The following is an 11,469-nucleotide window of genomic DNA, read 5'->3' on the forward strand; positions in this document are numbered from 1 at the left end:
AGTCTACCACTGTCGGCCAATTCCCGTGATCCGCAATCCTGATCCGAGTCGAGTTCAAATTTGGAAGTTATCCACAAATTAGGTAAAAATATTATCCTATATCTTTTAAATATTTAAATGCCTAATGTGGATAACGTGTTATCTTTGGTGGATTAGTTGATATATTTGAATGATGCATGGCATATCCGCAAGATTTTAAAATATCCGAAAGTAGGAATTTTCATAACTTGACAACGTGCTTGGGTGACTATCCGATTTTAGCCATGAGATACGATACTCGGCGGCATGGAAAGTTTTTATTCTATCCATAACCATTTGGATACAATAATAGATTTTTTGTTGGAAATATATCGCGAAAACAACAGGATCTTGCAATTTAAATCAATGTGAAAATACCAGAGAAATAAACGATGAACGATAAATGATACTAGAGATATACCCAGAGAAATAAACGATGAACGATAAATGATACTAGAGATATACGTGGTTCGATCTGAATATCGGTATCTACAATCACGGGAAGAGCCAACGACAAATAATTAGAGAATCAGAGTTACAATTCGCTTGAGTGTTTCCCACATCTAGATTTAAGCCTAAACCCAAAGTGTTTAGGAATAAACAACTTAATTGAACGAAATAAACTCATAGCACAAATTACCGCGTGTTCAAACCCAAACCAAAACACGCGCACGTTCAAGAACATCTCTGTACGTTCTGCGGCTTTAGTCTTCGCTAAAGGAAAGAAACCCTCAATTTCTTCTCTTTTTATACGCGGCAAAAACCCCCGTTTTGCTTCCCTTTTATCTGACTTCCGTGACCCCGCACGTCCAAGAAGGGAAGTCCTTCACTGGTAAGAGTCAACAAATTGACCCGGGCCCACCGGAATAGATATAATAAAATAAAGCGTGCCACTGTTTTGTCTTTCAGTGACCTCCTTTATTCTCTATTGGTGCTAAGCCAATAACCGTGAGCCCATGCATCCGAAATCAGCTAACTAGGAAAGCGAATTTGTTACGCGGGCTCAAACTCGAGACATAAGTTTAACAAAAAATGCCGGAACAGCGGAGCTTGGTGAGCGCTACCGATAGTGATGACTTGCGGCAAGACAATATGGACGTCCAGGCTCCTTCACGATCGCAGCATCGTCACTGGAAAAGAGTAGAGTCACCGATGGTCAAAGTGACCGAAACTTCGTTTCACCAAATTTCACTTCGGGTGCTCTTACTGCTTATGCGTGTGGAAGGTCAGAGCAAGTGTGGCTTGGAGGAGTGAATGTCTCGTGCGCTCGACGTTGGACTCTGTGGGTGACGGTGAAAAACCAGAAATGGAGTTGACGGGCCCCTCTAGACTCTAGTGGCGGATGTGACCTTCAGCAAGAAGAAGGAATTTTTTGGTCTCTCTCAAATTTTCTGTATTCACGATTGTCTCCTCTTGTTTTTTCTTTTACAATCGCTTCTCTCCCACGGAGGAAAACCACGATGATGGTCACTCTCCTTTTATAGCAAAAAATCTCCCACGTATCATTGGAAAGTCTCAATTCGTGGAGCCGATTGATAATTCTCGGAGAATTGCTGAATTTTGGCTTTGACTTGTCGCCCAGAATCGACTGTGAATCTCTCTAATTCACTTCCCAATTAGCGCTCGCGATCTTTTGATTTCCTCTTTTTGCTTGTACTCATATTGCCTTGAATGTGTCCACGTTTACTCGCCATCGGCCGCCCATTCCTCAACCTTGCGGATTTCCTGACCCCGCTTTTCCTTCAACCGATGGCTTATCAATCTTCGCAATCGTTTCCTTTTGATTCTCATCACTTGGTTGGCCTTCCTTATTTCTTTTTTCCATCCTCACGGCCTGTCCTTCACCTTTTCCATAATCGGATTCGGATTATCTTGGAAACTCTTACTCGATGGGTAAGTTTGTTACTTCTTTGTCCGCCAAATCTCGAGTCTTCATCAACTCAATTCCGACCTTGTGGAGAGGTGATCTGATGTATGCTTGTCCGTGGAGGCATCGTACAATAAGGAGTGATCTTACATGCGATGACTTAAGTAAAAATGCAAATGCAAGTGATTTTTTTTTTTTTGGGTCGAATTTGATCCCTAATTTTTCAAATGACTAGGTGAAATAATCAAAATTTAGGTGTTATCAAACAGTTTGGTTTCATGAATGATTACATAAGAAGTAGGGGTGTGGAAAAGAATCGGGAACCGCCGAAAATCAGACCAGAACCGGTGGTTTCCATGGGGAGCGGTTCGATTCCTGGTTCCAATTAATTGGAACTGATGAGTACAAGTTCGATTCCTGGTTTCAGGTGTCGAACCACCCACCCGGACCGGACCAATACATATATATAATTTTTTACATATAACCTTTCGGTTTCTCAGTTGGAAATCTCTTGACGCTCAAACTAATTGCACCGATATAACAAGTTAACTATTTCGCCTCGAATAATATTAAATTGCAATAGCGAATACTAGCCGACGGAATTTAGACGATTGACATAATACAATTTTTATCATTAGCAAGTGAATTCATTCTATTAACGGGTTGATATTTTCATTTCGAGACCGTTTGAGTAGACCAATTTGTACACTAAAGAAGTATTTGAACTCCTAATTATTTTCCGTCCGGCGTAAAAGTCTAGCCCCCTAAGTTGCCCTAAAGCAAAATTTTCCAGCCGACAAAGTCATTACACAATTCGCAACTGGTCGAGATTGGTAAGCCTATGTCAACCCTAACCTTAATGATCCAGATTAAGGTTGTCAGGATCTTGCCGTCCTGCAAATAATCACCTTGATTTTTTACCCTTTTCTCCACTAATCATTTGGGATTAAAATGAAATCTCCCTGACAGCAATTGCTAAGGTGTCCGTTAATTAGAGGGGAAAAGGGTATTCTAGTAATGAATAATCAAGTGAAGGATGCCACGTCAGCGGGGATGAATGTCGGGTCTCGTCGGGTATGCAGGTCGAATGGTCCCCTCTCCCGGTCCTTGTTCTTAATATCGTCAAGCCGGTTTCCTACATTTGTTCGATTCTGCTGGTGGGATGTATCGGGACGGGTTTTGGCAGTAAATACACATCGTTCTTGAATGGGATTACAACCTCTCTAGCGTCGCGTAGAAAGCAACCACTGCTCAGTGTGTGACTGTAGCGTTGTGCTATATAAAAAGGGTCAGTTGGAACTGCGATTGCTTAAGGATGTTTATTATATTTGTTAGAGAGGAAGAGAGAGAGAGAGAAGCGGTAGTTGTAGTGAGAGTCATAAGCAGAAGATTGCGATGAGCATGGATGAATTGAGTGATGGTGGTGGTGAGGCTGAGAATCTTTCTGGGTTCAACAGATATGCCTGTGCTTGTGCCATCGTTGCTTCCATGATCTCCATCATTTTTGGCTATGGTCATCTCTCTCTCTCTCGCCCCTCATCGTTGTCCTTTCTTGTACTGATTCCACTTTCAATTTTGCAATTTCACTCCAGATACTGGTGTCATGAGTGGGGCCATGATTTTCATTAAAGAGGACCTCAAGATAAACGACACGCAGGTTGAATTCCTAGCCGGAATCCTAAACATTTGTGCCCTTGTGGGCGCCCTCATCGCCGGAAGAACGTCTGACTACATTGGCCGCCGTTACACCATCGTTCTCGCCTCCGTCATCTTCTTACTCGGTTCAGTCCTAATGGGCTATGGGCCATCCTATGCGATCTTGATGACGGGACGGTGCATCACTGGCGTCGGGGTCGGCTTCGCCCTTATGATTGCGCCTGTCTACTCTGCAGAAATCTCCTCCGCCACGCATCGAGGATTCTTAACCTGTTTGCTAGATATAGCCATAAGCCTAGGGATCTTGCTCGGCTATGTATCGAATTACTTCTTCGCGAAATTGACCCTAAAGCTGGGGTGGAGGATGATGCTAGGTGTTGCAGCGATCCCTTCCCTCGCCCTGGCATTCTGGATCCTTAAGATGCCCGAATCGCCGAGGTGGTTGGTATTGCAAGGCCGGCTGGCCGAGGCAAAAAGGGTCTTGCTCCTAGTTTGTAATTCAGAGCAAGAAGTGGAAACCCGATTCCAGGACATAATAGTAGCAGCCGGGATGGACGAGAATCGCAATGAGGATGTTGTCGAGCTCGCGAGGAAGACTCGCAGCGAAGGTGTGTGGAAAGAGCTCTTGCTAAGGCCCTCGCCCTCAGTGCGGTGGATCTTGTTGGCCGCGGTCGGTATTCATTTCTTCGCGCAAGCGATAGGGATGGTAGCAGTCGTCATCTACAGCCCACGAATTTTCAAGAAAGCCGGAGTGACCAGCAATAATAGGCTTTTGCTTGCCACGGTTGGGGTTGGCCTCACAAACATCACATTCACAACGATAGCCGCATTTTTGCTTGACAAAGTTGGTAGGAGGAGATTGCTCCTAGTTAGCATAGGAGGGATCATCATCACCCTAACTGGATTGGGGTTTTGCTTGACAATGGTGGAGCACGCGAAGGAACAACTCTTGTGGGCTCTCATCTCGAGCATCGTGGCCACGTATGTGTACGTGGCCTTCTTGTCGGTCGGGATTTCCCCAGTCATGTGGGTCTATAGCTCGGAGATATTCCCGTTGAAGCTGAGGGCTCAGGGGGTGAGCATCTGCGTCGCGGTGAACCGGCTCATGAACGCGGTCGTGTCGATGAGCTTCCTCTCGATATCGAAAGCCATAACCATCGGCGGGAGCTTCTTCATGTTTGCTTGCGTATCCGTGTTGGCTCTGGGATTCTTCTATTTCTTCTTGCCTGAGACGAAGGGCAAGTCCTTGGAAGAGATTGAGATGCTCTTCACAAGGAAGAATAGTAAGGCCATGAACAAAGGCATAGATCCAACCAATGTCTAGTGTAGACTGTACAACTTGGATTAGTGTGGTATATTATGCAGCGTATATAATTTGAAATGTGCAAGAGAGCAAGCTTTAAGCTATATCATCAAGAACCTTGTAATTTAGTTCAAATATCGTTGAGAAAGTGTACATTTCTCCAACTCGGATCAATATTAATGCAGCTTTTCCTTATCCCTCTATCTTTTAAGTGCTTCTGATCTCTTAAAACTTCAATTTACTCATTAACTGGGCAGCATTTCAACAGCCTGTACCACAATTGATTTCTTGTATATGTGAATGTGGACTTAGCATTGATGGTTTAAAATCGAGCCAAGTTGATCATATAAAATAATAATAATAATAATAATATTGTTTGGTTTAGGATGATGAAGCCATCTTGACTCTTCTCCGGTTACCGAAAACGACTCTTGTGTCTGAACTTTTCAAAACAGGGATTTCCATCATTTGATTATCCGTAGATTCTTGCGTGATTTTCGGCTCTTGAGGATTATAAAGTTTTGAATTTGGATCATCCACTTGTGCATGTCACCGACTTTTCGAAGGGCTCATTCTTAACTCGGTTTCGGGCCATGTCATGTGCTGGTCATGCGTGATCCTGTAATTGAATCATGTGCAAGGGTTGCGGCAATTAATCCACGAAGACGAGGTTCGGACATCGAGCGGAATAGAAAAATTGAAAGTTTAAGGACTAAGACTCCAGTTTCTCAAAGATCAGAGACTCGCAAATGCGAAAATCATCGAGCTCCGAGGGTCCAGAATTCAATTCGGTCGGTCCTGATATTTGATTAAGTTTGGGAACAGATCTTCCATCCTTACTGCATGTTTTGGTTTGCTAAAGGAAATAAAAAGGATCAGAATGATAATCCCACGGATACCTTTCAATTCAGATTATGTTTGTATCAGTAATGTCTTTGGTTTACCAACTTTCTAATCATCCTTCAAATGCGCGAGAATTACGTGCCGCTTAGAGGCCCCGAAAGGCACAATTGATACAATTGGCTTCGCCATACATTTGATTCAAGAATCGCGAAAAGCACAATTGGTACAATTGGTTTCGCCATACATTTGATTCAAGAATCGTGCACGGTCGTGTCTTCCGTAGCCTCGATGGCCAATACAAGCTCGCAACGCGAACCAAGATCGAGCTCAGAGTTCGGCTCGTTCTTAAATTTCCAGTTGGATCTGCAATGCCGGTCCGATTCTGTCTTTCTTTGTCTTTTCGTCGGTCAGGTTCTTGCATTTGACTGTCTTCAAGTACACCAACCTCTGCACATTCAAGTTACTTTGCTCATCTCTGACATATTCCATTTACAATCTCTCCAGCCTCAGCTGCCAAAATGGAAATTAGCGTGCAAGGAAGAAAATTTAGCATTAACCTAGGCGCAAACGTCACCTTACAAAGTAAATTTTGTCGACATGCCTACTTATGACATACATGTAGTACCAAAACATGTAAGTAACATCATGTGTAAGGTGTCAATCCTAAGCTTTTGAGCAAATAAATTCCACGAGAAATGAGCAGAGCTCTTGTTTCTGTTTGTATCCAAGGGGGATTGACTGCAAAAGAATATAGGTAATTCATATGAAAGAAGAACCATTCAATGAATTTCTCGACGTATCGGCTGTTCCAATTTACAACCATCAAAAAATTTCTCACATCAAATTGAAAGAAAACAAAATTCCCGTCTACATACATACGAGCTTGTCTCTGCCATAGAAATCTAGTGCTTCATGGCCACCATGAGGCATCCAGCAGCTGTGCGATGGATCATCATTGGAGAGGACAACGATTTAAAATTTCGAATCTCCATAATTTCTGGTTTATGTGTAATCAGCGAGCCACCACTGCCTCTCCTCTCTCTGTTATCTTGAACCTCTTAGTAAATTCTCGAGCATTCTACAAAAGGGAAGGGGACAGTTCTGTTAGATTTTATGAGCTACAAAAGGCTCGCAGCATAGGCAGTTTTTATAAATGCCCAATCAAAAATACAACTGAAAGATCCATGTGATTCGAGAAACAAGAAACACGAGCCATAGGATCAATCAGGCTGTCATTCATGCATGTTCTCTTATAATTCATCACTAATGAAACCGCTTTCAGGTTCTAATTACTCAGATTCCAGAATTGACAAGAACAAAATTCAGTTCCCACTTTCCCAGTACACTTCACAAATTTCTGTTAATCACTGGTCACGAGCCAACATCATTTGAAACAAAAGAACAAGCAGGAACTGTATTTGCAAGTTCATGAGAACCACCTGCCAAAACTCACTAACTGTAAATTGGAACAGCTTATGCTTATGACACGAAAAAATAGGAAAAAATGTAACTTGCAACAAAAGATCAAGGATGATCTCACATTCCCCTAAATTGGGCATACAGTTAGAAAAGGCAGAGGAGATAAGGGGAGGCCTGAAATCCAGCTGGTTCAAAAGCCAGAGCAGTAATTCTGTTTTTAGTTTTTTATTCGGTCACATATGTGCAACTATTGGCATAAAATTATATCCTAAATGGTGACCCAAGCCTGAAAATTAGATTTTGTTTTAAGTCAGTCTCTGACTCTCTACCAATCTCAAAGATCAAATTCTGATTATCCGAGCATGCCGTAAGAAGATTTGCATACATCAATTGACCCTCAAGTTCTTTTCATTTGATAACAAAGTAAATTTCATTTGATAAGAATTGCACTTGAGAAAAGCACATCAAGTGCCAAGATCACTCTTGAGAACATACTTGGTAAACCTTTCCACAGAGCAACTATAATTTCTAAATGGGAGCTTCAACCTCATTAGGCATCTAAAAAGAGGTTCAGAGCAGAAGTTTCTGAAAACCAATGTACAAGTTCCTAAAGGAGCTTCTCTAGCTTAGCTTTCGAAAATTCAAATGTCAATCTATCCTCAAAAGTATGAAAATTTCATTAGTAACTTTTAGAGCTTGGATAACATGAAAAGACCAACATAACAGAGAAAACATATGGGTCTTTTCTCTCTTTATCATCTTATAACATAGTAAAGTTGCTATCGATCCTCAAATGTTTCCAAAGATTCCTTCCATCTTTATCATCTTATAACATAGTAAAGTTGCCATCGATACTCAATTATTTCCAAAGACTCCTCCATGAATAAAACTCTTTATCCTGCCTTTAATTATCAATTACTTTGTAGCTTCAAAGCCTTAGATTAAAGCCCTGAGGCCACAGCTGCATCAGCACAAAACAATTGCAAAGGCACCTTTGCATGATTAGTGATCTCGCTTAGAACAGGTAGACAAATTTACATGCTACATCTACCTCCAAACTGCCAAAAAGATATTTGCTAAATATGAATTAAATCATTCGATGAAAGCAACCTACGTGCTACAGCAGAAAACAGGTCTATAGACAACTGTTTTGCGTGCACCTGCGCACGCTAGAAAGAGAGAGTTATCGCTCCATCCTAATGACCAGCTATAAACCTTGTACATTGGCCAATAAATTTCTGTAAGTGTATCAAAATAGAAACCTTATGCCAGCAAACAATAAGAGAAGTGCATTTATACACTAGTTTGACAGATTAAAGTCTAGTATCAGCTATCCAGGTTAAAATTCCTGGAGACAACATTCATGAGGCCAAATCAAACAAAAGCACCCACCCATTTGTTCACTTTCTTTCATTCCCTCCACATTTAGCTACTCTCCTAACCAAATGCAAATATTTCAGAGGCGACTACACTACTGATTCCACATACCGATGAATTGGCATTTGAGACATATCGAATGCAGATCTGTTTTAAACGGTTTTGTGTTAGATATGGATGTATTTGACATGTGATGTGAACCTCTAGCTCTGTCCAATGAGTTAGTAAAAAACTTCCGGTGGACAGTTCAAGCCCAGAACTCAGCTATAAAACAAACTCAGAAGCAGCTCTATATCACATACTCGAATATCTAAACTTTCTCCAAGTACAGTTGTTTATTCCCCAAATTCATCGGTTTGTTGAAGACAACCACATGATTACACCAATGATATTAACACTTTGCCAAGGGAAATAGAAATGCTACCAAGAGGCCACCCTCCCATTTAACTCTCCAAGTCACACTAACAAATGTGGCTTTCTAAAAGTCATTTTCATCTAAACCTCCTATTCCATCTTTTAAAACGCGTACTGATCGAAAGGATCACACCTCTAAATTGGAGGATCCATATCCTACTAAGCTATATCAGGAAAAACTGCAAGTCTTTTCAAGTACGCTCTTAGTACATTTCCAATAGTTTAAAAGCCTCATTTGCAGTCCAATTTTTACAATTTGAAGCATTACAAACTAACAACTCGATGAATGAACAAGGAACACAAAAGAACAACAATGAAAGGAGATCGTCGAGCGTTCGCACTTACCGTGGATTGAGCTGGAGGGGGATCGATGAACCGTATGGACATCTTAGCGATCTCTGCGATCGCATCCTCTCTAACACCAGGAACGTCACTGCTCAAGTCCTCGAACGCGGCCTCGAACGCCTCCTGCCAAAACTTGTGCATTCTGATCCGCCTGCTGTTCGTGTACACGTCCCACATGTGCTTCACCAACTTCTCCCTCTCCTCCATCTCCTGCACAAGCATTCACACAGAATCCCACCCCAAATCAACCCGACGAGATCCAATCCGAACCCTAGCGACGACGCAACACAACCTCAGAAACCCGCGACGCTCAAGAAACGAAAGCGCAGAGAGAGGGGGAGGGGGGAGGCACTGACGAGGACGTCGAGATCGTCGCGAATGGGGGCGTCGAGGTCGTCGGAGAGGTGGTTGAGGTTGCCGGCGGACCACCGGAGGGTGACGGTGCCGGTGAACATGGACCAGAAGGCGAGGAGGAGGATGGCGGCCAGCGCCCAAATCTTGTACCGGCCGCGGCCGAAGGGGCCGGAATCCGGGCTCTCCCTCTTCGCGTTGGCGACCGCCGCCGCCGACGCCGACGATATGGGGAGTAAATCGTCATCCTTCATGTCGGGAGACGCCGGCGAGCTCGGGTTGGGGCGGGTGGGGGATTCGACGGACTGTCCGACACTAACTCGCGCGTTGGAGCTACGGGGAGAGAGAGAGAGAGAGAGAGAGAGAGAGGGAAAGAGACGGGATTTGGGAAGGAGACGATCTGAGGAGAGAGAGAGAAGAGGGGTTGTGGCTTTGGGGGGAGGGGGGCAATTGAAACAATTTTTTTTTTTGCGGGCCACCGCATTATTATATTGTTTTTGCTGTGATCTTTCGTTGACGTCGAATCTGACTCCGGGTGGGTCGGTCCATCACGTGAGCGAGGGGAGGTCGGTCGGTCAGTCGCGCCACCCGGGAAGTCCTAACCACGAGGTTTTACCACCCCCCCGGTCCGGTGCTGCGGGTCTAAGTCTGCACTCCGATGGGTGGCGGAGTCTCAGCTCTTGACTGGATCGATGGGTGGGCGGGCGCACTTGACGAGACCGCCGCCGCCGACGCCGACGATATGGGGAGTAAATCGTCATCCTTCATGTCGGGAGACGCCGGCGTGCTCGGGTTGGGGGGGGTGGGGGATTCGACGGACTGTCCGACACTAACTCGCGCGTTGGAGCTACGGGGAGAGAGAGAGAGAGAGAGAGAGAGAGAGGGAAAGAGACGGGATTTGGGAAGGAGACGATCTGAGGAGAGAGAGAGAAGAGGGGTTGTGGCTTTGGGGGGAGGGGGGCAATTGAAACAAATTTTTTTTTTGCGGGCCACCGCATTATTATATTGTTTTTGCTGTGATCTTTCGTTGACGTCGAATCTGACTCCGGGTGGGTCGGTCCATCACGTGAGCGAGGGGAGGTCGGTCGGTCAGTCGCGCCACCCGGGAAGTCCTAACCACGAGGTTTTACCACCCCCTGTCCGGTGCTGCGGGTCTAAGTCTGCAGATCTCCGAGTCTCGCTCTTGGACGGATCGATGGGTGGGCGGGCGCACTTGACGAGCCCGCCCGAAGAAGAGGACTGGAGGGCCGAATTCTCTTACCGAAGGGTAGCCCAATTTTGATGAAGATCGAACATTTTGATATGCGTTTTTAATTTTTGAATGGAAACTCTCACACTTTTAAGATCGATCTTATCTAGCAATCACCTTACTTAACTTGGACGGCTTGTTGGGTCCTTTGATAGAGTTGGACCAACTCTAAAGTTTCAAGATCGAGAATCAATTTGCACAGTGCAAATTCTGGGGATCTCAAGACCAAAGACCGACTCAGTTGCCTTAAGAACTGGGAGAGGAGCGGCCAAGTTGAGCCATCCTGGACCGATACTCTTGGTTTGGGATCTAGAGTCTAGGGATGCAAGATTAAGTATTCGAAACATGAATTCACCGCTTGCTCTCTCCTATGAAATTATTTTATGGGACGAACACACGATTAATATCCGGCATTCTCTATTTTCTATTCCAATTTTGTGTCGGTTTTGTTGTCGTTGAGAGGCACATCACTGAACATGAAATCGTGCAAATTGAATTGAATTGTTGGTTTTCGACCAAAAAAAAAATTTGAATTGTTGGTCATGTTAGATAAGAAGGATCCAACTGAGTAAAATTAAAGGGTGAAGAATAAATCCAGCATTTTTATTGGATAATTAGGGATTAAAA

General features: G+C 43.9%; 2 protein-coding genes across 2 annotated transcripts; one reads left to right on the forward strand and one right to left on the reverse strand.

The window, feature by feature from the left end:
• The first annotated feature begins 3,224 nt into the window (after positions 1–3,224).
• LOC130134542 (probable polyol transporter 6) lies at positions 3,225–4,928 on the forward strand. Its single transcript, XM_030606727.2, has 2 exons — positions 3,225–3,398; positions 3,478–4,928. Exons 1-2 carry the CDS (start codon positions 3,281–3,283, stop codon positions 4,863–4,865), a joined length of 1,506 nt encoding a protein of 501 aa, XP_030462587.2. The 5' UTR covers positions 3,225–3,280; the 3' UTR covers positions 4,866–4,928.
• A 1,493-nt stretch (positions 4,929–6,421) lies between these two features.
• LOC115682498 (uncharacterized) lies at positions 6,422–9,996 on the reverse strand. Its single transcript, XM_056310041.1, has 3 exons — positions 9,599–9,996; positions 9,243–9,452; positions 6,422–6,765 (listed from the first exon to the last, which is right to left on the reverse strand). The coding sequence occupies exons 1-3, from the start codon at positions 9,845–9,847 to the stop codon at positions 6,700–6,702; spliced, it is 525 nt and encodes a 174-aa protein (XP_056166016.1). The 5' UTR covers positions 9,848–9,996; the 3' UTR covers positions 6,422–6,699.
• Between the last annotated feature and the right edge of the window lie 1,473 nt (positions 9,997–11,469).

This window comes from Syzygium oleosum, unplaced genomic scaffold (genome assembly GCF_021117445.2).
Source record: "Syzygium oleosum isolate NSW1041296 unplaced genomic scaffold, Sole_v2.1 Sole_v2.01, whole genome shotgun sequence".
NCBI classification, from domain to species: Eukaryota; Viridiplantae; Streptophyta; class Magnoliopsida; order Myrtales; family Myrtaceae; genus Syzygium; species Syzygium oleosum.

Coding starts and splice junctions, on each gene's coding strand:
- LOC130134542 (XM_030606727.2), top strand. CDS start 3,281: ATGAGCATGGATGAATTGAGTGATGGTGGTGGTGAGGCTGAGAATCTT. Junction 3,399..3,477: donor CTCCATCATTTTTGGCTATG/GTCATCTCTCTC, acceptor ATTTCACTCCAG/ATACTGGTGTCATGAGTGGG.
- LOC115682498 (XM_056310041.1), bottom strand. CDS start 9,847: ATGAAGGATGACGATTTACTCCCCATATCGTCGGCGTCGGCGGCGGCG. Junction 9,453..9,598: donor GCGACGATCTCGACGTCCTC/GTCAGTGCCTCC, acceptor ATGCTTGTGCAG/GAGATGGAGGAGAGGGAGAA. Junction 6,766..9,242: donor CCCCTCCAGCTCAATCCACG/GTAAGTGCGAAC, acceptor TCCCTTTTGTAG/AATGCTCGAGAATTTACTAA.